Source organism: Cricetulus griseus, chromosome 4 (assembly GCF_003668045.3).
Source record: "Cricetulus griseus strain 17A/GY chromosome 4, alternate assembly CriGri-PICRH-1.0, whole genome shotgun sequence".
In the NCBI taxonomy this organism is placed as follows: domain Eukaryota; kingdom Metazoa; phylum Chordata; class Mammalia; order Rodentia; family Cricetidae; genus Cricetulus; species Cricetulus griseus.
Window position 1 is genome coordinate 73140522 of NC_048597.1, and position 24095 is coordinate 73164616.

General features: G+C 37.7%; 1 protein-coding gene across 9 annotated transcripts in view; it reads left to right on the forward strand.

The window, feature by feature from the left end:
* Dnm1l (dynamin 1 like) overlaps positions 1–24095 on the forward strand; it is a 51006-nt gene that overhangs the window by 18536 nt on the left and 8375 nt on the right. For 4 of the 9 annotated variants that reach the window (XM_027413422.2, XM_027413423.2, XM_027413418.2 and 1 more), the window contains exons 3-13: positions 3290–3328; positions 4576–4622; positions 4981–5052; positions 7087–7173; positions 9866–10028; positions 13623–13743; positions 15746–15877; positions 16057–16263; positions 22152–22272; positions 22477–22632; positions 22841–22930. In XM_027413422.2, the coding sequence (XP_027269223.1) occupies positions 3290–3328; positions 4576–4622; positions 4981–5052; positions 7087–7173; positions 9866–10028; positions 13623–13743; positions 15746–15877; positions 16057–16263; positions 22152–22272; positions 22477–22632; positions 22841–22930 (1235 nt within the window). Of the gene's footprint in view, positions 1–3289; positions 3329–3848; positions 3868–4575; positions 4623–4980; positions 5053–7086; positions 7174–9865; positions 10029–13622; positions 13744–15745; positions 15878–16056; positions 16264–22151; positions 22273–22476; positions 22633–22840; positions 22931–24095 lie in introns of those variants that run through there. The other 5 variants (XM_027413416.2, XM_027413417.2, XM_027413420.2 and 2 more) reach the window with 2 other exon arrangements.

Consider the following 24095-nt stretch of genomic DNA (forward strand, 5'->3'; position numbering starts at 1 on the left):
GTCTATTTTTAAAATAGGAATTTCAAAGTAAAAAGTTGATTAGTGAATTGGCAAATAGTGGCTATAGCAAAATCAGAAATCTTGTGGAGTGGTATTAATCTTTAATAGAAAACAATTTTTATTGATTGGAAATGCTGAATAAAGTTGTTGGGAATCTTGAATAATTTAGTTTAATAAACTGTCATTAAATAGAAATCAGTTACTTAAAGTAAAAAAAAATCCTATTTTACTTGCACTTTTCTGGGCTCATCATGTGCTCACTAATTTTGATTCCATTTTCCTTTAATCTAAGAGAAGGACTATTATTTATAGAAGACTTCTTGATTTTGTGAGGCAGGGTGGTTCAAATTGGCTTCAGAATATATCTAAGAATGACCTCAGACTTGTGGTCCTCCCAAATCTCCTCCAAAGTACCTAGATTACAAACATGTGCCGCCATGTCCAGCTATACGAAGAGATTACACTTTTAAAGTGTTTCTCATTTTTAATCTGCTTATAGTAAGGTTCACCTCTACAACATATACTATTTGAACTCTTAAAGGGCCTCCCCTTTGCCACATTTGTAGTACCTAAACTGAGGGGTTTGTTGGTTCATTTGTTTGTTTGTTTGTTTGGAGACAGGGTTTCTTAGTGCAGCCCTAGCTATCCTAAAACTCAGTCTGTAGCCTAGGCTGGTCTCAGACTCACAGAGATTCACCTGCCTCCCAAGTGCTGACATGAAAAGTGTGCACCACCACCACCTGGCTCTGATTTTTTTTTTTTTTTTTGATACAGTATATGAATAGTAAGACCAAGCTGAGCAGTGGTGGCACATACCTTCAATCCAGCAGAGACAGTTCGATCTCTGTGAGTTCAAGGTAGTCTCCAAAGCTATAGAGAAATCCTACCCCCCCCCAAAAAAAAAAGTAAGACCAGAGTATGAGTATATTCATGGCTATATATATCTGGATCTTTTAAAATTAAGGTATTTTAGGAAATGTTCTCTATTAATAAATTTTAAATTGTTTATCATACATATATACATCCTATATTAGTCATATTAGTGAGATTTGAAATGTCTGAGAGCAGTACATTCAGTGATCATGTTCAGTCCAGGGTCTGACTTTGACTTGTTTTCTAGCATTTTGTAGACTGACTCTGCCTTTCAGATAGTGTTTGTACAGAACACTGTGCAGAGATTTGTTCTCAGTGTAGTTTCATTGTTTAACTTTACCCTGAGGTGGGGTGGTAGTATTACATCTGATTTTCTCCCCTTCACTTATCATAGAAGATATTGGTGGTGATGGCTCTAATTTTATTTTAAAGTAGGGGGAGAAACCTGTCATGAGCATCTATGACTTTAAAACAGGGACTTCAGAATAACTGAAGAAAGTTAATGAGCTTGTAGATATTAGTAAGTATATTTTATAATTGACTGTCAGCTAAATAGGAAACTTTTAATTGCTAGGTATCTTCTTGATATACTAGTAATTATTTTATATTTTAATGTTTATTATTAAAGGCCTTTTTGCTTCATTTTATTTTGAGACAGTCTTGCCACATAGCCCTTACTGGTTTATAATTTACTGTGTAAACCAGGCTAACTTATCATTTGTGGTGATCTTCTTACCTCTGCCTCCCAGCTTCTGCATGACAATGCCCATGTTATTTAAAGTTTGAACCTTGAATTTAATCACTCTTGACAAACCTGTGGCTTAGCTTCAAATATCTAGAGTAAAATTGTTGGAATTTCATCCTCACCAATTCTATCAAACACATTACCTAATGCTTTAAACCAAGACTTTCAGAAAGTATATGCATATATATACTACTCCTGAGCTTAATCCCTGTTACATATGTGCATTTCCTTACATGTAAAGAAAAATATAGACAGTGTTCCCCTCCTTTGAAATGATAGCTACTTTTGAGTACAAGTAAATAAATTCTTTGGCTTCCTTTTTTAAAAGTTCTTTTTGGCCATTTCTTTCTATTTGTGTGTGAATATGTGTGTGGATGTGGTATTGTGTGTGCTGTTGCAAGTATATTTCAGTCAGAGGACAACTTGGGGGAATTGGTTATTTCCTTCCACCATGTGGGTCCTGGGGATTGAACTCAGGGAAATTAGACTTGGCAGAAGGGGCCTTTACCTCTTGAGCCACCTTGCTGGCTATTCTTACCTTTTTATCAAAGCCACTTTCTTCTTTGGATAAGCAATTTAGGCTTGCCAAATCACTCTGACATTGTAGAAATTAAGAGCTAATAAAAGCAGATTAACATACAGTTTGGATTTAAAAACATGAACAGTGAGAAAATAGTTTTTGAAGAAAGCATCACAAAAAAGCCATCGAAAAGTTAAAAACAAACCCAAAACTTTTTGTATATGGTTCTTTTTATCTGTTTTTTTTTCTTTTTACAAATCCACTTTTGTTTATTTACTTTTTATTAGTTTAAATTCATGAAGGGTACAGCCTCACAGATTCTACAGGAAAGTTGCTTCAGAATTACCAAGCTTATTCTTGTTTTGTTCAGGTTGCCTCCAGGAGTCAGTGTTGTTTATTGCTTTAGACATAGAAACACATCTCTTGCATAAAAACTTTAGTTTCATATTGGGTATAAAAGCTCCTTGAGGTTTTATACATAAGAGAGCCCCCATAATGGATAATGTGTTAAGAGCAGCACATTGTAAGGTGAAAAAAAGAGTAATTTTAACTTGAGGCCTATGAAAACTGGCTAAAATACTTTGTGTTTAATGAATGTAATTAACAGGAAATGCAAGAATTGTGACAGTAGATTCTTGTTGGATTGAGTCCATGAATTTAAAGGCTTAATGTTTTGTGGTGTTTTGCTAAATGCAAAGAAAATACTCTTATAAAAGGTCATTTTTAGCAAATAGGCTAATTGCATTTACTTACTAATTTTAAAGGTTTCAAAGGATGTACTTATCATATTTCCTGGGCTCATTTAAACCAGACACTTTATCTATTCCCACAGTAGGCTTTCAGAAATAGCTCAGGCAAACTTTTTGAGAGTAAAATAATTTTAATGCTTTTAGAATTAGCAACAGTAATAACATAACAACAATGAAAATTTGTTTACTAAAATCCTTAAAAAGTCAAAGCATTACACGCAATACGCTTTGCTTATAGTGCATAAAAATATATTTGTTCCTACAGTTCTGATAAGTTTCGAATGATTAAATGCTTATGTGCATTTGAAATGTAATCATGTTTTTACACATGAAGTTTTTTTAAGTTTCAAGTTTTAGGGATAAGCACTAAAATTACTTTGTGCTATTTCTCTTTAACTACAGACCCTGCTACATGGAAAAACTCAAGACACCTTTCTAAAGGTTTCCTTCATCCATTTGTTTTTAGCCCATCTTTTCTAGAATGCCTGCATGTGTGCTTCCGTACCCTTACAGGCTGTGCGCCCCTGGTCTCCTTTCATTTTTATTTGCCTGTCCACATTGACTGCAGGTTTTAGAGGTTCTTGTTAGTGTTTTGGCATTGCATTAACATACAAGCTTTTTTTGGGGGGTGTGAATTTACTTTAATTTTTACAAAAACATAATTGTGAAGACAGTGAAACTTTTATATGGCCAATTGAGTTAAAGATAGCCCTATGATATGTGGTACTGCATCTGTGAGTTCTGTCACCTCCTACCTTAGTCTGGGCCTTCAGAGATCCATCCTGGAAGAAGGTCCTAAGCTTCAGGTAGGATCTGGTTTTATGGACCGTTATTCCAACAAAAAACAATGGACCATTTACTAAATAAATGTTTATGAGAATATCTTATTTTTATTTCAGGTGACTCTTTTGCATTAAATACTGTAAATCATTGCTATCTTAAGGTTCTGAATTTGGTGAAAGCAGAATAGCTGTGCTTGGGTAAGATGTCAAGAGGAGCAGAGCGTGACTAGAAACTAGCAGGGTGTCAGGTCCTTACAGTATATATGTTTCTATTTTTACTCATTTCATTCATTTCCATTCTACAATCCCTTGAGAAAATATAGACTTAACATTGGGAGAAATCACTTTGGCAGTGTACACTACAAGCAGCTAGTACAGTCACTGAGAGCTTAATGTGTAGCCAACAGAAAAGCAATTAAAAGACAATGATTTTTTAATGGGAAAATTAGCTATTTCATTCATATATTGCATGCATATTTTAAACTTTAATATAAGCACACATTTGTTATGTATGATTTGGTTTTGCATTATTCAATGGGATTCTTAATTTTTCTTCCTGTACTTGAAAATTTTTCATTGGATAAACTGCTTTCATATATAAGATGTTTAAAGAAATTGTCAGTTATCATAATCACAAACAAATAGGAAATGAACAATTTATTTATAAGAATTAATTGCAAATGCTGGGAAGACGTGCAGGCAACTCTACTTGAAGTTAGTTCTGCCCCGTGCTTTTTTAGTCCATCCGTGCTTTAAAAACATGAATGTTATTTAGCAGTCTTAAAATTGAAACACTTGTTAATTTGTAATCCGTAAAAAGCAGTTCATTGTGTTATTTTTTTTTTTTAATTCCTAACTATAAAATCCAATTTCTGGTCTCTAAGAAATGAGTTTTTCTTTCTCTAGGAGTTGAAGCAGAAGAATGGGGTAAATTTCTTCACACCAAAAACAAGGTAATCACTCAAGAATATAAAGAAATAACATATAAAAATAGCATTTTGTAAGGATAATACAGAATATAGTTTCTTACAGGTGATGATTTTCTTGTTTCCTATAAAATAAAACTTGTCTCAGTAACATTTCTAGCCTCAGTGGTTTAATATGACTTGATCCATTCTAATTTGGAGATTTTTAAGTGTTGTAAGGTCAGGCAACTTTGAAACAAATCTTAGAAAAATGTATGTATACTTAAGAAATTGTGAACTAGTTTTCTGCATTCTTTAAATGTGTCATTTTTTAAATGTGGCCACCACCCCTTAAGAACTCTGATCTTATTTAGAATATGGTTCTTTTTGTTTCAACAATTTTTAGCTTTATACAGATTTTGATGAAATTCGACAAGAAATTGAAAATGAAACTGAAAGAATTTCAGGAACTAATAAGGTAGGCACTGTTTAAAACCCGAAAGACTTAAACAAAAGTAATTATATTGCTGAACATTTTCTGTATATAATAATATATAAGCCCATGGCAAAGTCATATTCTCCCTCTTTCCAGTACTGTTGGTGGATGTGGGTGTAGTACATGTTAGATAAACCACTGAGCTATGTCCTAAAGCTGTTTTTTTGTTTGTTTGTTTTGTTTTTTTCTTTTGAGACAATGGCTCACTAAATTACCCAGGCTAGTCTAGAACTTGGGATCCACCTGTTTCACCTTCCCGATTAACTGAAAATTATAATCCTGTGTGTTGCCGGGCTTGGTTTATAAATTCATAATCTTAATCTTTTTTAAAAAAAATGGAGTATTCCAAAAAAAAAAAAATGGAGTATTCCACAAACATATGAAAACTTAGCTGAATATTTATCTCTTGGTGTAAGTTGTAGTGGTTTATATCAGAATTCCAAGGACTGGGGAGGAAGAGGCAGAAGGATGTGAGCTCAAGGCCAGCTGGAGCAAATAGTGTCATAAACACCAAGGAATAAGGATGTGGCTCGGTGGTAGACTGTTTGGTGGGGAGTCCTGGCTTAGATCTCCAACAGCACACACTGTCCTGAGTTTCTTTCTATTGCTATGATGAATACCCCAACAAAGGCAACTTAAGGGAGAAGGTTTATTTAGCTCAGTTACCAGTCCATGGAGACACAGAAGTTACAGCAGCAAAAGCTTTTGAAGCAGCTGGTCACGTTATGTTCAGAGTCAGAAGAGAACATTGAGTGCATGAATACATACTAATTTTTAATTGTCTTTTTCCACTTACATAGCTGAGGTACCACTCACAATTCAGATGAGTCTTTCCAATCCAAGAGTGATAAAGACAGTCTCCTTCAGGCATGCCCTTTGCCCAGGTGACTCTAGTTTCTGCCAAGAGTGATAAAGACAGTCTCCTTCGGGCTTGCCCTTTTCCCAGGTGACTCTAGTTTCTGCCAAGTTGACAGTTAACACAGATACCAGACACAATCCTACGTGTGCGCATTAGTGCATACACATACACACCTTAAAACCTTTAGACATATAAAATATTTATATTTTGTGATCTTAACTGCATAGTACTTGATTATAGTAAAATAATTACTTTCTAAGAATGTGAGGATTTAAATCAAGTAGTCTAAGATACTTTTATTGAAATAGTCTCATTTAAATTTTTTTGTGATCTTTATTGTAGTTGCTTTTGTTTATATTGCTATTCTATGTTATCTGGAGGAACTTTAAACCTCACAAGTGATCCTGAGCCATATTCAGTATATATTTGTTGCCAGGTGCTGTGATGCAAAAGTTATTTCCTGACAGAAAGGTGTTTTCGCAGCTGCTTTTTGTGCCTGTTGAAAATATTTGCCTCTTTTCAGTAACTGTTTTGCTCATTGTCAAACTCTGAGCCCACACCTTGGAGTTACTTCTGTTGCCACCACACTTCCTAAATTCCCTGCACCAGGTTGAACCTGTATTATGACAGAAATATAAGTAGATGGGACTAGATTATGTTAGGGATAGCTTTTTGTCTCAGGGATCTGAAAAATGAAGTACATTGCCTGAGCAAACTCACTACTTGTGTACACTGTGCCACTTGATGTTCAAATACCTGGACCAAATTCATGGACATAGCTTCTTGCCTGTTAGTCTCTCAGCTCAGCAGCATCATCATTTGGGGTAAATGAAAATGCATTATTCTTTTGTTAAGTACATAATCTGTTAAGCCCCTTTTAAAAATGGCATATGCATATAGAAAAGAAAGTAAAATCATACAGGGAGAAGAAGTTTTATATAGTAATGGTATGGGTTTGGATAGGATTATAATCCTTGTTTACATGATTGGCTGCCTTCTCATTCATGCTTCATTAAGCTTCTATTGCTGAACAATTTTAGGAACCATAGTTTAATAAGTATTTTAAAACATCTAAAGTCTGTGTATTTGAATGTAGTTTAGCATTTCATTCATTGAAATTCAATGTTGATTATAATATATTTGAAACCTGTCTTTAGGGAGTAAGCCCTGAGCCAATCCACCTTAAAGTTTTCTCACCCAACGTTGTCAATCTGACACTTGTGGATTTACCAGGAATGACCAAGGTAAGGAATATCTGTTGTCCATGTTTTTATTTAAAGAAGTGTGCATTGTTTTCTTTTTAACATTAACCTAATATGAGAATAATGATTTGATTTTGCAGTTACTGTTATTATTAGAACGTTTTATATAGTTAGTCCTCCTTCCTCCTTAAAATGCTTTCTTTACCTTAGATCCCAGGGTATCGTAGTCTAGAATTTCATCTATTATCTCACAGGCCACTCCTTTTCAATGTCTTTTGCTGGTTTCTTCTTATCTCACCAAAGTCTATAAACACCCTCCTCTCTCTCTCTCTCTCTTTTTTTTTTTTACCTCTTGTCCTCTTTGGGGACACAAAACACAACTAATTAGATTGATAGTATTATTAGATCTTTTTTAAAAAATTTTATACATTTTAATTTTTTCTATTTTTTAATTTAAATTAGAAACAAGCTTCTTTTACATGTCAATCCCATTTCTTTCTCCCTCCCTTCCTCCCCTGCCCCCCCCCCCAGTAACCCCTTTGTGCTCCCTAGAGAGGGTGAGGCCTTCCATGGGGGAATCTTCAAAGTCTATCATACCATTGGAGCAGGGCCTAGGCCCTCCCCCCATGTGTCTAGGCTGAGAGAGTATCCCTCTATGTGGAATGGGCTCCCATTCGTATGCTAGGGATAAATACTGATCTACCAGAGGCCCTACAGATTGCCGAGGCCGCCTCACTGACATCCACATTCAGGGGGTCTGGATCAGTCCTATGCTGGTTTCCCAGCTATCAGTCTGGGAACCAAGAGTTCCCCTTGTTCAGGTCAGCTGTTTCTGTGGATTTGTTCATCACTCCTCCTCCCCTGCAACTGGATTCCAGGAGTTCAGTTCAGTGTTGTAGGTGTCTGCTTCTGCTTCCATCAGCTACTGGATGAAGGCTCTAGGGTGGCATATAAGGTAGTCATCAATCTCATTATCAGGGGAGGGCATTTAAGGTAGCCTCTCCACTGTTGCTTAGATTGTTTGTTGGTGTCATCCTTGTAGATCTCCGGACATTTCTCTAGTGCCAGATTTCTCTTTAAACCTGTAATGGCTCCCTCTATTATGGTATCTCTTATCTTGCTCTTTTCTATTCTTTCCACAACTCAACCTTCCTGTTCCCTCATGTCCTCCTTTCCCCTCCTCTTCTCCCCTCTTTCTCCTAGCTCCCTCTCCCCTCCCCGTCTTGCCCCTTTCCCCTTCTCTGGGGGATCATATATGTCTCTCTCAGGGTCCTCCTTGTTTCCTAGCTTCTCTGGTAATCCTTTGCTCTATGTCTAAAATCCATATATGACTGAGTACATACCATGTTTGTCTTTTTGTGACTGGGTTACCTCACTCAGGATGGTTTCCTCTAGTTCCATCCATTTGCCTGTGAATTTCAAGATTCCATTGTTTTTTTTTTTTTTTTTTTCCGCTGAGTAGTACTCCATTATGTAAATATACCACATTTTCTTTATACATTCTTCAGATGAGGGGCATCTAGGTTGCTTCCAGGTTCTGGCTATTACAAATAATGCTGCTATGAACATAGTTGAACAGATGTCCTTGTTGTATGAATGTGCATCTTTTGGGTATATGCCTAAGAGTGGAATTGCTGAATCTTTTGGTAGACTGATTCCCATTTTCCTGAGAAATCTCCATACTGATTTCCAAAGTGGGAATTGAACTTGGGTCCTCTGGAAGAGCAGGCAGTGCTCTTAACCACTGAGCCATCTGTTCAGCCCCATTTTTTTACTTTAAGTAACCACAGTATTCTATTAAAGTGAAAATTAGATTGTGTCATCATTTCTTTGCTTAAAATCTCTTCAGTGATTTCCTAGTTCTCTTTACTGAGAGTACAAGCTTAAGTTCTTAGAAATATCTATTCCTGTATTATTCTCCTACTTTGTTAGTTTGTTTCTTTATTTCTCCATCTCAGAGTGGTCTTTAACTATCTATGTAACTGAGGATTACCTTGAATTCCTTATCCTCCTATTCTCCCAGATCCTGGGATTACAGGCCACCACACTCAATTTGTGTATTATTCTTCTCTAGTTTTGTTGTTGTTGTTCTGGGCTTCTGCCCTTATTATTCACTCAGTATGGACTGTTCTTTTCCCAGATAGTTATATGTACTACTTTTTGCCTTTAATTTCTGATTAATCACCTAAACTTCTTTATCTAATTGAGGTAGACCCTAATAATTTTGTTTTAAAACATCATTTAAAGCAAGAATTTAAAAGCATCATCCCGCAGCCTCTGTTCTGCTCTCTTATGTTCTTGATTGCCCTGTCTGCCCCGTGCAGTTGTGTCTGTTTATTTGTCTTTTATTACTAAGACAGATGCTCTAGGAAGACAGGAACTTGAATCTCCTAATTTTGTTGCTGTGACTTAACATGTAGAAGAATGCCAGATGTTCTCATCAACACTGGATGGATGGGTGGGTTGGGGGATGGTTGGTAGATGGATGGATATCATCTGTATGCAGTTGGTACTCAGCAGTCCTTGACATATGATTTATGCAATAGTCAAATTTTGATATTTGGCAGAGTTACATTTTGCAAATTTGTATATTACCAGATTCATAAATACCTCTATAGCACATTATTAATTTATCTTAACTATTTATAAATACAGCAACACTTGTGTTCTGTGAAGTAAATTTGTGGAGGAAGCTGAGTTGATTTTGATTATTGCTCACCTTTGTTTGGTTAAGGTACCTGTAGGTGATCAGCCAAAGGATATTGAGCTTCAAATCAGAGAGCTTATTCTTCGGTTCATCAGTAATCCCAATTCCATCATCCTCGCTGTCACTGCTGCAAATACAGATATGGCAACATCAGAAGCACTCAAGATTTCCAGAGAGGTAGATCCAGATGGTAAGTTTAGATGTTTCATTTAATCAATGTTTGACTTGCCGTGGTAAATTTTTCCTCAAGAAAGGAATATTATTTATTGAAAGGAATATCTCCAGTTAATATAGATCTTAAAATGCTTTTCTACTTTCCTCACAATTTTAAACAGCAATTAGGATGGAAAACAGTTATTCGATTGCTGTAAAGGGTAGGCAGAAATACTTCCCATAAGGTCTATATTTGCAGTAGTTACCCAATAATTTTAACATCAACTTACTTTGTAAAATGTTTCTTTATTTGTATATATGCAATTTTGGTTTTTGAATAACCAATATTTAACAATAAATAACTCATAATTGTATAGACTATTATGATACAGTAAATAATTATAGAATCTGCTTCCTGCAGATTAAAAAGCACTCTCAGTCTAGAGGGGAATCTTTGAAGGTGTCTCCTTTTTAAGGCACTCTTTACCCAGATTGTGACTTAGTGACACTTAGGACATCAGAGGCTTCTATCAGTCTGTGTCAAGTGCTAGCTTTGTAATGAGTGCATAATTGACGCATAAGGAAACTATTTTTACACCTAAATACTTGAAGACCGACATGTGTTACAGCTTTTTTTTTTTTCCTGCTTTGAAAAATAATATCAAATAAAAATTTAACTAGCATTAATTAAAATGTCCATGGTATGGTGGTACACACCTATAATCCTAGTACTTAGGCGGTAAGAATAGGAAAGGGTCATTTTCAGCTATAGTGTTTTTGGGGCTAGCCTGATCTACATGAGACCCTGTCCCTAAATAAATGAATAAATACATAAATAAAACAATCAAGCAATAATAAGGTAGACATACATTTGGTCTAACTTGGAACTTGTTATGTAGATGATCTAAATTGACAATACATTACAAGGAAATAATTTAATATCTATTAGTATAAAAATTATCATATATTACTATCAAATATATTTATTTATGGTATCAATATTTAGAAGTAGGGCTGAAGAGATGACTCAGTTGGGAAATTGTTTGCAATACAGGAATGAAGACCCAAGTTTAAATCCCTAGAAGCCAGGCACAGTGGAACACCTTAGTAACCCCAGTGCTGGGGCAAAGGGAGGAGGGCAGAACCCTGGAGCTTACTATTCAGCCACTTTAGCCAGTCATTGAGTTCCAACTTTAATGAGAGACCCTGTCTCAAAAATAAGATAGAAAGCATTTGAGGAAGACATCCCATATATGGACTCCACATAAATACACGTGCATATGCCCACACACACAAAAGCAATTAGGTGCAATTTAGAAACACTTAATGGGGATAACATAATGGGAGAAGACTGTAAGTGGTGATTTTAGGTTTGGAACAAAAGAAAAAAATGTTAATAACTGAAGAATACCTATTTAAAGTTGTATCTGCAGAGCAGCTAGCAGTGTCACATGTATTGGTGTAGAGCACTGCATTTACTTTGGGAAAAGAGAACAGCTTTTTGTTGTTTCTTAAGACAGGCTTTCTTTATGTAGCTTAGCTGTCCTAGAACTCACTCTTTAGACCAGACTGGTCTCTGCTTCCCAAGTGCTGGGATTAAAGCCACTGCCCTGGAGAACAACTTTCAGTCAGCAATCCCATGTAAAATATTCATATGAAAGCCTCTAGAGCCTGGCATGCTAGCTCATTGTAGCACCAGCATCCAGGAGGCTAAGGTTAGCCCAGACTGGTGTCCATTCAGACCCCGTTTCAGAAATCTGAGGCTTAGCAAGTGATGGTTAGCAGGTGATCATGTAGTGGATGATGGTTAGGAGGTGATGGTTTAGAGATGATGGTTAACAGGTGATGGTTTAGAGGATGATGGTTAGCAGGTGATGGTTTAGAGGATGATGGTTAGCAGGTGATGGTTTAGAGGATGGTGGTTAGCAGGTGATGGTTTAGAGGATGATGGTTAGCAGGTGATGGTTTAGAAGATGGTGGTTAGCATGTGATGGTTTAGTGGATGATGGTTAGCAGGTGGTTAGCAGGTGATGGCTAGCAGGCAATGGTTAGCAGGTGATGGTTTAGAAGATGGTGGTTAGCAGGTGATGGTTTAGAGGATGGTGGTTAGCATGTGATGGTTTAGAGGATGATGGTCAGCAGGTGGTTAGCAGGTGATGGCTAGCAGGCAATGGTTAGCAGGTGATGGTTTAGAAGATGGTGGTTAGCAGGTGATGGTTTAGAGGATGGTGGTTAGCAGGGTGATGGTTTAGAGGATGGTGGTTAGCAGGTGATGGTTTAGAGGATGATGGTTAGCATGTGATGGTTTAGTGGATGATGGTCAGCAGGTGGTTAGCAGGTGATGGCTAGCAGGCAATGGTTAGCAGGTGATGGTTTAGAAGATGGTGGTTAGCAGGTGATGGTTTAGTGGATGGTGGTTAGCAGGTGATGAGTTATCAGGCAGTGGTTAGCAGATGATGATTTAGCAGATGATAGTTTAGTGGATAATGGTTAGCAGGTGATGGTTTAGCAAGTGATAGTTTAGTGGTTGTTGGTTAGTAGATGATGGTTTAGTAGGTGATGATTTAGCCTGTGAAGGCTCTTGCTGCCAGATCTAATGATCTGAGTTGGAGGCCTCAGCTCCCACGTGGTGAAAGGAGAAACAAAGTCCTGAAAGTTGTCCTCTGACCTCTGTACTTGAAGTTGTATTTACATGTCTCTTCCATTCCTTTCACCCCCAATGAATAAATGATTTTAAAAATCCCTTTGTGTACAAGCATCTATGTTGAGTTTATTCATAGTTCCCCCAAACTAGAAACAAAAAAAATTCTCAAATCAGGAATTAATAGCCAGATTACTACACCCATATGATAGCCAGCACTGTTGAAAAGTGAGGTACCGATGTCTGCTCCAGTGTGAACAGCACTCAGATGCATCATGGTAAGGGAAAGAATACAGAAGTAGGACTGAAAGACAGGTTTGCTGTTTAGAAAAGTGTATTGCGAGGTGGAACTGGTATGTATTGAGGCGATTTGTACTTGTCAGAAAGAATAGAATTAGAGTGGGGGTGTAGTTCACTAATACAGTGATTGCTTAGCACATCCAAGGCCCTACGTGTCTTTCCCAGCGCTGCCAAAGGGTTGTGCAGGGGACAAGATTGTATACCAAAAATAGTAAATATTAAACAAAATTTAAAATGCTTCGAGGTGTTGACCTAAGAACTAATAAGAAATTACTTATGGAGCTGGAGAGTTGACTCTGGTTAAGAGCACTTGCTAACCTTTCAGAGGACCAGAGTTTGCTTCCCAGTACCCACATCAGTCAGCTCACAACTGCCTATTACTCTCTAGCTCTAGAGGATCCAATACCTTCTATGGCCCCCTTTGCACGAACATACATAGACAGACACCCACATACACATAATTTTAAAAAGTTATTTTTAAAATTACTCAAAAAAGCAAGTTTTAAAATTGTATGCCATATTTAAAATTTATTTCATATAAAGTACCAGAAACAAATATTAGAAAAATATTTCCAATGCTCAAAGAGGCAATGTGTTAGGCAGAATGATACATGAAGACTTTCCTTTATTAAATGTAATGCTTTTTTTAAAATGGATCTCTCTTCCCCCCCTCCTTTTTGTATTTACCAGGGCGCAGAACTCTAGCTGTAATCACCAAACTTGATCTCATGGATGCGGGTACTGATGCCATGGATGTATTGATGGGAAGGGTTATTCCAGTCAAGCTTGGAATAATTGGAGTAGTTAACAGGTTAGCGATTAAAAATGAATAAAGGCACTGGAGGGTTAAGAACACTTGTTACTCTTACAAAGGACCTAAGTTCAGATCCCAGCACCCACATTGAGTGACTCAACCACTTGTAACTAGAGCTTCAAGGGATCCAACACCCTCTTCTGTCCTCTGAGGATACCACCAGCATGCGTGTGCACGTATAAACATATATGTACACTGTCTTTTCTTTTTTTTTAAGAATGGGATAAGAATCACAGCGTTCTTATTTCAAAGCAAGACTGAATTTCTGAAAGTCAGTCTGAAGTGGGATGCTGCCCTGTTCTCTCTTGTTCTGATGCTGGGGTTGCTGCAAGGGTCATGCACTATAAGACACAAAAGCCTCTCTGAGTACTTGGGGGTTTTGTTGTTGCTAGTTTTGTTTTTTAAAGTTATTTATTATTATGTATGTGGAGGTCAGAGGACAGCTTGGCAGGAACCAGTTCTCCCCTTCTCCCATTTGGGTTTTGGGGTTTAAACTGGAGTGTCAGGCTTGGCAGCAAGTCATGTCAGTTGCCCTTTTACAAAATATTCTTCCTCTCTAATTTTTTTCATGGAAAATGTTTCTAAGGTAATCAGTGCCACAAAATGGAAGATGATTTAATAATTAATCTTTACGAATTCTTGCCTACTACTCAAGTTATGTGTGAGAATGGTATTGGGTACAGAAAAAAAGTATTATCTAATTTGTACCCACTCAAGAAAGTTTAAAGGTGGTGGAATTTTAATGATTGTTTTAATCCCATATCACTAGTTATGCTGTGTAATTGCCAGGATGTAACTCAGAAACTTTATAGATATATCCTGAAAATTGCTGGTATTAAAAATTATAGAAAGGAAACCAACTCCTGTTGAGTGCCCATGTTTTATACATTCTACAGTGATCAGTTTGCAGTAGCGTCCTTGGAATTCTCAGAGTAGCGCCCTAGTGGGAGGCAGTGCTATCTGTGCTCAGATGACAGTCTCTCTTAGGTCTCCAGTTATCAGGGGACTGAATGCTGACTCTAGTTTCTATGTAGTCTGGATATAATACGGTTTAAGTCACTTGTAACATCTGTGGCCTCGGATCATTTAAAACTGAAAATGTTGCCGGGCATTGGTGGCGCATGCCTTTAATCCCAGCACTCCAGAGGCAGAGGCAAGTGGATCTCTGTGAGTTCAAGGCCAGCCTGGTCTCCAGATCGAGTGCCAGGATAGGCGCCAAAGCTACACAGAGAAACCCTGTCTCGAAAAACCAAAAAAACAAAAACAAAACAAACAAAAAACAACCTGAAAATGTTTTATTAAGTGATATCTAAGGTCTATTCAAATTGTCTCTGTGTACATTACTTTCTCACTTAAAGACAATTTCCAGTTGGGTGGTGGTGCATGCCTTTAATCTCAGCACTTGGGAGGCAGAGGCAAGCTGATCTCTGTGAGTTCAAGGCCAGCCTGGTCTACAGAACTAGTTCCAGGGCAGCTAGGGCTGTTACACAGAGAAACCTTGTCTCCGGAAGGAAAAAGAAAAGACAACAACTTCCATCTAGTTTCTTTTCAACCAAGCATGTGCTATCTATACTACTGCTGCTTCTTGTATTTGTAGATGATTACACTTGAAGTTAACTTCTTTATTCTTGGTACAGTTTAGTTACCTGCCTATGGGTAAAATAGAGCTGATTATATCAGTCTACAGTGTACGTAAGGATACTGCTCGTGTGTCAAGGTTAATAGTAACAGTGAAGCTGATACTGTTCAGCTTAAGTCAAGTCAAACAGTCCAGCCTTGACTGTCTGCCTTCCTTGGTGAGTTCATTGACTGAGACGTCAATGCCCACCTGTAATAGTGATGCCTGCTGTAGAGGGTCACCGAGGTCTAAGAAAACAGCCATGTTAGAAGTCAGGAGACAGTAGCGGTAGCTGGTGCTGACACTCAGCTAGAGCAGAAAAAGAACAGCGGTGGCTTCAGTTGAACAAGTTTGGTTTTTTTTTTTTTTTTTCAACCATAGGAGCCAGCTAGATATTAACAATAAGAAGAGTGTAACTGATTCCATCCGTGATGAGTATGCTTTTCTTCAAAAGAAATACCCGTCTCTGGCCAACAGAAATGGAACGAAGTATCTTGCTAGGACCCTGAATAGGTAACATTTTCACCTTTTGAAGATGAAATGTTTTCATTTTGCCAACAGGTGTCTTAGAATGTTTCTGTTTAGTTTCATATGTGCTTTCATGCTCTTCCTTTGTACACATTTTTCATTGACTTGTTTGGAGTATGGGAATATTAGTTTTATGCTAAAACCCTGCTTTTCTGATCTTTTAGGTTACTTATGCATCATATCAGAGATTGTTTGCCAGAGCTGAAAACAAGGATAAATGTCTTAGCTGCTCAATATCAGTCTCTTCTAAATAGCTATGGTGAACCCGTGGATGATAAAAGTGCTACTTTACTGCAGCTTATCACCAAATTCGCCACGGAGTACTGTAACACTATCGAAGGAACCGCAAAGTACATTGAAACTTCTGAGCTGTGAGTAAGACATTTTTGTCAAGATTTGGTTACTTGGATTTCAAGGTCACTTTATCTTTGAAGTGACTTATATCTTCAGACTGTGGTTTATCATCAATAAAACAGGAATATAAATTTGTAGAAATAAAAGGATTATTGTGTCAGATATTTATAAACTGTGTAACTGTGTATAAACATTGTAAAAGTATAAACTGTGTAAAAGTTATAGGTCGTTTTTTTTTTTCATTAATTTATTTATTATATATACAACATTCTGTCTCCATGTATACCTGCACACCAGAAGAGGGCACCAGATCTCATTATAGATGGACATGAGCCACCGTGCGATTGCTGGGAATTGAACTCAGGTCCTCTGGAAAAGCAGTCAGTGCTCTTAACCTCTGAGCCATCTCTCCAGCCCCCAGGTTTTTTTGTTTGTTTGTTTTTTTTTTTTTTAAGCAATTTTTTCTAACTTTCTTTTTCTTGAAAAGAGACCACATTGCCTTGCTCAGGCTGTCTTCGAATTCATGATCCTCCTGTCTCAGCCTCCTACATAGCTAGAGTTGTAAGACCATGCTATGATGTCAGGCTTTGAATTTTCTCAACTTTTAAAAGCAAATCCCCCAACCCACCCTGTGTGTGTGTGTGTGTGTGTGTGTGTGTGTGTGTGTCACAGCAGACATGTGAAGGTCAAAAGATAGCTATTAGAAGTTGGTTCTCTTCTGCCACCTGTGGAATTGAGGGATTGAGCTTGCTTTGCCAACCTATTGTTCAAGCGTCAGTACTGGCTGTTTGTTAGTTTTGCCTAGGAAGGCACAATTGAGCATCTTATCACCCCAGATGCACATCAGTAGCTGATTTCACCTTGAGTTCAGATTGATGAGACTAATGAGTATTATCAGGCTTGTTCACAAAGAGAATGGAAAAGGGTCAGTTAGAAGTTAGAAGTGTGGGTAACCTCATAATAGCTGCTGATTGGCAGCCTCATGGATTCTGCATCAGATGTCTTGCTTTCAATCACCTTTTCACTTCCATTTCTACTCTCACATTTCTCAGATGACTTCTGCTAGGAGAGGGAATAATTGCCAGAATCCCTGGTGAGATTCTCCTGAATCTCTATAGCAGTGATTCTCAACCTGTGGATCGAGACTGCTTGCAGGTTAAACAGGCCTCTCACAGGGGTCACCTAAGACCATCAGAAAGCACATATTATATTCTCATTCATAATAGTAGTAAAATTATAGTTATGAAATAACAACAAAAATAGTTTTATGGTTGGGGTTACCACAACCATATTAAAGGGTCTCAGCATTAAGAAGGTTAAGAACTACTGTACTATAGGGAGTGTCAGTTGCTCCATTGATATTGCCATAGACCTGGCTACCACTGTTATTGTTCTGCTCTTCTTTCTAAGTCTGTCAGAGCGAAGTCCAAGACAGCATCTTGTTAGCATAGAATACCTGCTAAGCCATCTCACCAGTCTTATCTTTTAAAACTGTCTTTTGAAACTGGGCTGGAGAGATGACTCAGCAGTTGAGACCACTGGCTGCTCTGCCAGAGGACCCGGATTCAATTCCCAGCACCCACGTGGCAGCTTACACCTGTCTATGACTCTAGCTCCAGGGGATCTGACACACACAGACATGAATGCAGACAAAACACCAATGCATATAAAATTAAATCAAAAACTTTTAAAACTGTATTAGTGACTTTTCTATTGCTGTGATAAAACACCCTGACCAAGGCAGCTTGTATTAGGAAGTCATTATGGTTTCAGAATTAAGAATTATGGTTCCAGGGTTAAGAGTTTGTTACCATCAAGTGGGGAAACTTGGCAGCAAGCAGGCATTGTGACTAGAGCAGCAAGCTGAGAGTGAACTAGGAAAGGAGTGTAGCTTTGAAACCTCAAAGCCTGTCCCTAGTACCTACTTCATCCAGCAAGGTCAAACCTAAACCTACCTAGACAGTGCCACCAATGTGCAGCATTCTTATCCAAACCACTAGAAGAATATTTGTGCTTAAAGTAAGTTGAGGTAGGGGTTGTTTAGGGAGGTGCTCTGTTGCTGAGCTACATACCCAGCCCAGTCATTCCTTTAATACACATTTAAGTTTTGAGTTTGGGACTAAGGAGGACGTTGAGACATATTATTCTTTTTATGAGGTTTATTGGAAGAGATTTTAACATTATAAACTGGGCAGACCACTGCATGTGGAGCAGGCACTGAGGGGAGATGAGTTCCTCGGGGTAGGGTCCATTCTTACAGGTTTTTAGAGGAAGGAGAGTAGGAAGGAGACTGGATTTCTTCTGTCCTGCAGTTGGCCACTGTTAGGTGTAACCACTGAGAGCTCAGTTTGAAGAACAGTCCTGTACTAGATAAGCATCACTCTTGTCCATAACTAGGAATTGATAAGACAGGAGCATCTCTCTTGGCCAGCCTTGACTGGAAATTGGTAAGATAGGAGTGCTTTGTTACTTTTGTATCTTTCTGACACCAGCTAGAGTCATTTGGGAAAAGGAACTCTTCAGTTGAGAAGATGCTTCCATGGGGTTAACTTATAGGCAAGTTTGTCAGGCATTTTCTTGATTGATTGATTCACTGATTGATGTGGGAAGGCCTAGCCCATTGTTGACGGTGGTCCTGAGTAGTATAAGAACATAGATAGGCTAAGCAAGCCAGAAAGCAGGACTATGGCCTCCTGCCTCCAGGTTCCTGCCTTGAGTTCCTGTCCTGACTTCCCTTCATAAGGACTGTAAGCTGTAAGGGAAACTAAACCGTTAACTCCCCAAGTTGCTTTTGATCAAAATGTTTTATGACAGCAATAGAAACCTAAGACAGAAAGCAAACCAGAAAAAGATATCACTTTAGTTCTAGAAACCAAGTTAGTTTCTACATTTATCATTCTTAAACCAAAATGGAAGGCTTTACATGATGGTCTAAGCATGATCAGTACACATGGAGTAATTGATAGTGAAAATGCAGATAAATAAAAATAAAGTATAAAAACAAAATTACCTTTAATTTTACCAACCAGAGATCATTCCTGCTCTTTGACTTTAACCTACACATTTTTCTACACATCTGTCTGTAAGACAGATAAATGCCTAATTTTTTTCAGATGCTATACATACTACCTTAGCATCATTTCTTCAAATTAGTGTTACAAAGAACTTAACTGCTAGTAGTATACCTAACTCTAAACATTCTCTCTCTCTTCCCCACCCTGTTCATACATTCATTAAAAAAGAAAAGACACTTGATTTAAGGATAATTATAGGCACAAGGGAAGTTGCCAACAAATGCACAGAGAGGTCCCATGCATCCCTCTCTCTCTCCCAGTGTACACAACAGAATGAGAAAAGACATCATCCATATGGTGCTGGTTTTATAGGTATGAGAGATGCAAGAGTAAGGAAGGCCATAGGGGCTTGTGCTAATGTACTAGAAGGACTCTAAGGGCAGACTGTGATGGGATTGGTGGTTCTCTGCATGGAGGCTGTGAAGGTGAAGCCCGAGTTGCAGTGGAGCCCCTGCATGTTTGAAATGCTGAGACCATTTGACCATCTGACAAGCTGCAGGCCCAAGAAAGTCTTTGTATACTGTGGGTAGTAGATGTGGAGGTGGGACCCCCCAAGCCCTTTGGAACCCAGATGATCCCATCACGAGCCCAGATTCTGGACATGGAGCCACAGGATTTGATATTTACTCTGCTAGGTTTCAGTCCTGCTTTGATCTCATCTTCCCCTGCTGTTTTATCCCTCCCTATATAACTAGACAGACTAAGAGTGATGTTTACATATGTAAATATAAACTTTTTAAATGAAAAATTCAGTATTTAATGACATTTGGAGGTTATATAAAATTCAAATGTCAGCCTATGTGTTTTATTGCATCATATTTATACTCAAGTCATTTTTTACAGATTGCATTTTTTTTTTTTTTACAGTTTTTATACTTACTGACAGATTTGGGTAGTTGCAATAAATACTGAAAGGCATACATATTCATTATCTAGCCTTTTAAGGAAAAAAATTGGCTCACTTCTAGATTTTGTGAGTCAGCAGAAACAAGGTATTATTATTTCCTTTCCTGGAGAAGCTGATAAGCTAGCTGAAGAAAAGTCGGGTAGGGAAAAGATGATTAACAATTTTTGTTGTTGTTGCCTGAAACCTTATATCAAATAGTTATTATATACTAAATGATATAGAAACATATAATATCCATAATCCTGAAATTACTTCAGTTTTAATAGTAGAGAAACTGGCTCAAGAGATTTTAAGTTGAAGACTCTAAAATAGGGATAAGAAGGGAAGAAGTCAAAACTATCTCTATTTGTAGGATTGACAGGATTCTTTTACTTAAAAGACCCCTTTAAATATACTAGAAAACTCAACCTATTAAACACAGTAAAGTTGCCCGACACAAAGTCAATATTTTAAAAAATCCTTCATATATATCAACTCTCAGAGTAAGAAATTAGGATAAATAAATACCCCATTCAAATAACTCGAAACAATTAAGTATTTAAGAACATATGTAGCCAAAGAGAAAGAGCTCTACAAGGAGGACTTAAAGACACTGAAAGGGAAATCACAGACAATACTAAGTGATGGGAAGAACTTACATGCTCCTGGATCGACAAAATTAATATTTTGAAAATGGCCATGAAACCAAAATTAATTTATAGATTTAATGAAATATTTATCAAAGTTCCAGTGTCATAGTTCATGAGTTTAGAAATACAAGCATTTATATGAACCCACAGAAGCACACATGCCAACCTCAAATTGTACTGTAGAGCTATGCTAATAAAAACAGTCTGGTACTGACATAAAAAAAGATATATCAATTGGAATAGAATAGAGGACCCAGAAGTAAACTGAGAAAGCTATGCCTGTTTAATTTTGACAATGGCAAAAACATTCATTTGATAAAAGATAGCCTGTTCAACAAATAGTGCTGGCAGAACAGAATGTCCACATGCAGAATTAATTTGGATTCTTTTACCTTATACAAAAGTAAATTCAAAGTGGACCAAAGACCACTGGAACTTCTAGAAGAAAACATAAGGAGTACCCTTCAAGACATTGGGGTTGGCAAGAATACAAGAAAACACAGGAACTAATCTTGAGTATCAACATATGGGGACAACAGGAAAATAAGTTTCTGCACAACAAAAGGAACTATTAGCAGAGCAAACAGCCTGTAGAATGGGAAGAAAATCTTTAACTAGCTATACTTCAGACAAGAATTTACAATCAGTTTCAGAAATAAGAATCCTAATAAACAAGTGGGCAACTAAATGGGATAGCGTTAATAAAACCACACAGCTACCCAATAATTATTTTAAAACGTGTTCAGTATTTTGAGATACTACCTCACCTCAGTCACAGTGGCCTTCATCAACAAATTTGACAAAATGTCAGAGAGAGAGCAATCCATATTCACTGCTGGAGGGAGTGCAAATTAATATTTTTATTGTGCAAATGAATTTGGATATTTTTCAGAAAATTAAAAATAGTGCTACTGTATGACCCAGCTGTTTTACTCTAGGGCATATACCTGGAGAACTCCATGACCTACCATAACTATGATCATACCTCATGTTTGTTGTTGCTCTATTCACTGTAGCAAAGAGTTGGAATCAACCTACTTTCCATCAACAGATGAATGGATAGTGAATACTTGGTGCATATATAAATGGAATACTATTCAGCTCTAAAGAAAAAAAAATCACAAAATTTGAAAGAAACTGAACAGACAGAATGGTGGGGTATAAATTAATACTGTCATTGCGTTTATGATAAGGCTTTCTCAGAAAATGAGAAAGCTTAACACTTAAAGAAAGAAAAATATAACTTATAGCTTCTTTTCTTTATAGCAGTGTTTAATCATATAATTGCTTTTCAGATGCGGTGGTGCTAGGATTTGTTATATTTTCCATGAGACTTTTGGGCGAACCTTAGAATCTGTTGACCCGCTAGGTGGCCTTAACACTATTGACATTTTGACTGCCATTAGAAATGCTACTGTGAGTATGCTTAACCAAAAAGAAAGGGTGGGAAGCTTTATTTGAATGCATATTTTACGTTAACGTACAGCTTGTTTTGCTCTCATACTTGAAATGTTTTTCAGGGGAAAAAAAAGAACAAAATATGGGATTCTTTTTTTAATCTTTTGGGAGACCTGAAATTATGCATAGCTACAGTAAGAGAGCTAAGTTTTGTCTTTTCAGGGTCCCCGTCCCGCTTTATTTGTGCCTGAGGTTTCATTTGAGTTATTGGTCAAACGGCAAATCAAGCGTCTAGAAGAGCCCAGCCTCCGGTGTGTGGAACTGGTCCATGAGGAAATGCAGAGGATCATTCAGCATTGTAGTAATTACAGTACACAGGTACCTGTGAGGTGGAGCAGGGCCCATCAGATCCATCCTGAGTTCAGAGTGGGAGGAAATAGGCGAAGAGTAAACTCAGTAGTTCCCTTACCTAAGAGTAATTTGAAATGGTGTTCTTAAATGTACTTCCAAGTCTAATTTAGTACTAAAGTGATTTTTAAATTTTTAGTTAAACAGACTAACATCTTTATTTCTCTTATTCATATAGGAATTGTTACGGTTCCCTAAACTTCATGATGCTATAGTTGAAGTAGTGACGTGTCTTCTTCGTAAAAGGCTGCCTGTTACAAATGAAATGGTGAGCTACTGTCTGGTTTGAGTCACCATCAGCAAAATTTAATTTGGCTTTTTTTTTTTTTTTCCAGTATGACATTATGATTGCTTCAGGCATGTTTTCTAGTGTACTGTGTAAATCTTGAGTATTTAAATCTTATTTCCAAAGAAGGTTGTTAGTAATTCTAATACACAATATTTTTTGATATTTTAATCATTATGAGTCTGAAATTCCAAGTTTCATGAGGATGGAATATTGTTGAAGGTCTTGAGTAGCTGCTTCTGTGCTGTGCTGTGCTGTGCTGTGCTGTGCTGCCATTGATTGTTGTGGTAAATTAGTTCTGTTTCTGGACTCAGTAAGCCACACCTTTACAGCAAGCTCACTTGTTCTGAGGCGTAACATTCTGCTTGTTCTATGACCTGATGGTAGGAGTTGGTTATTACTATAGTGAGATGTACCTATCCACCCCATTCCCATAAAAAACAAAAACAAAAAAAACAAAAAAACTAAAATTGACAGAAATGTGAGCTTGAGCATTTGAAATTACTTTTTTTCCTCTATTTTTTCATTTAAATTAGAAACAAGATTTTTTTTACATGTCAATCCCAGTTTCCTCTCCCTCCCCCCACCCCCCCACTAACACCCTTCCTATCCAATACCATTTCTGCTTCCCAGGGAGAGTGAAGTCTTCCATGGGGGGTGTGGTGTCTTCAGAGTCTGTCATATCCTTTGGGATAGGGCCTAGGCCCTCCCCCATGTGTCTAGGCTGGGGGAGTATCCCATCTATGTGAAATGGGCTCCCAAAGTCCATTCCTATGCTAGGGATACGTACTGATAAGAGGCCCCATAGATTTCTGAGGCCTCCTCACTGACACCCACATTCATGGGGTCTGGATCAGTTCCATGCTGGTTTCCCAGTCATCAGTCTGGGGGCCAAGAGCTCCCACTTGTTCAGGTCAGCTGTTTCTGTGGGTTTCACCAGCCTGGTCTTGTCCACTTTGCTCATCACTCCTCTGCAACTGGATTCCAGTTTAGTTCAGTGTTTAGCTGTGGGTATCTGCTACTTCCATCAGCTGCTGGATGAAGGCTCTAGCATGGCATATAAATTAGTCATCAATCTCATTATCAGAGGAGGGCATTTAAGGCAGCCTCTCCACTGTTGCTTAGATGGTTAGTTGGTGTCATCCTT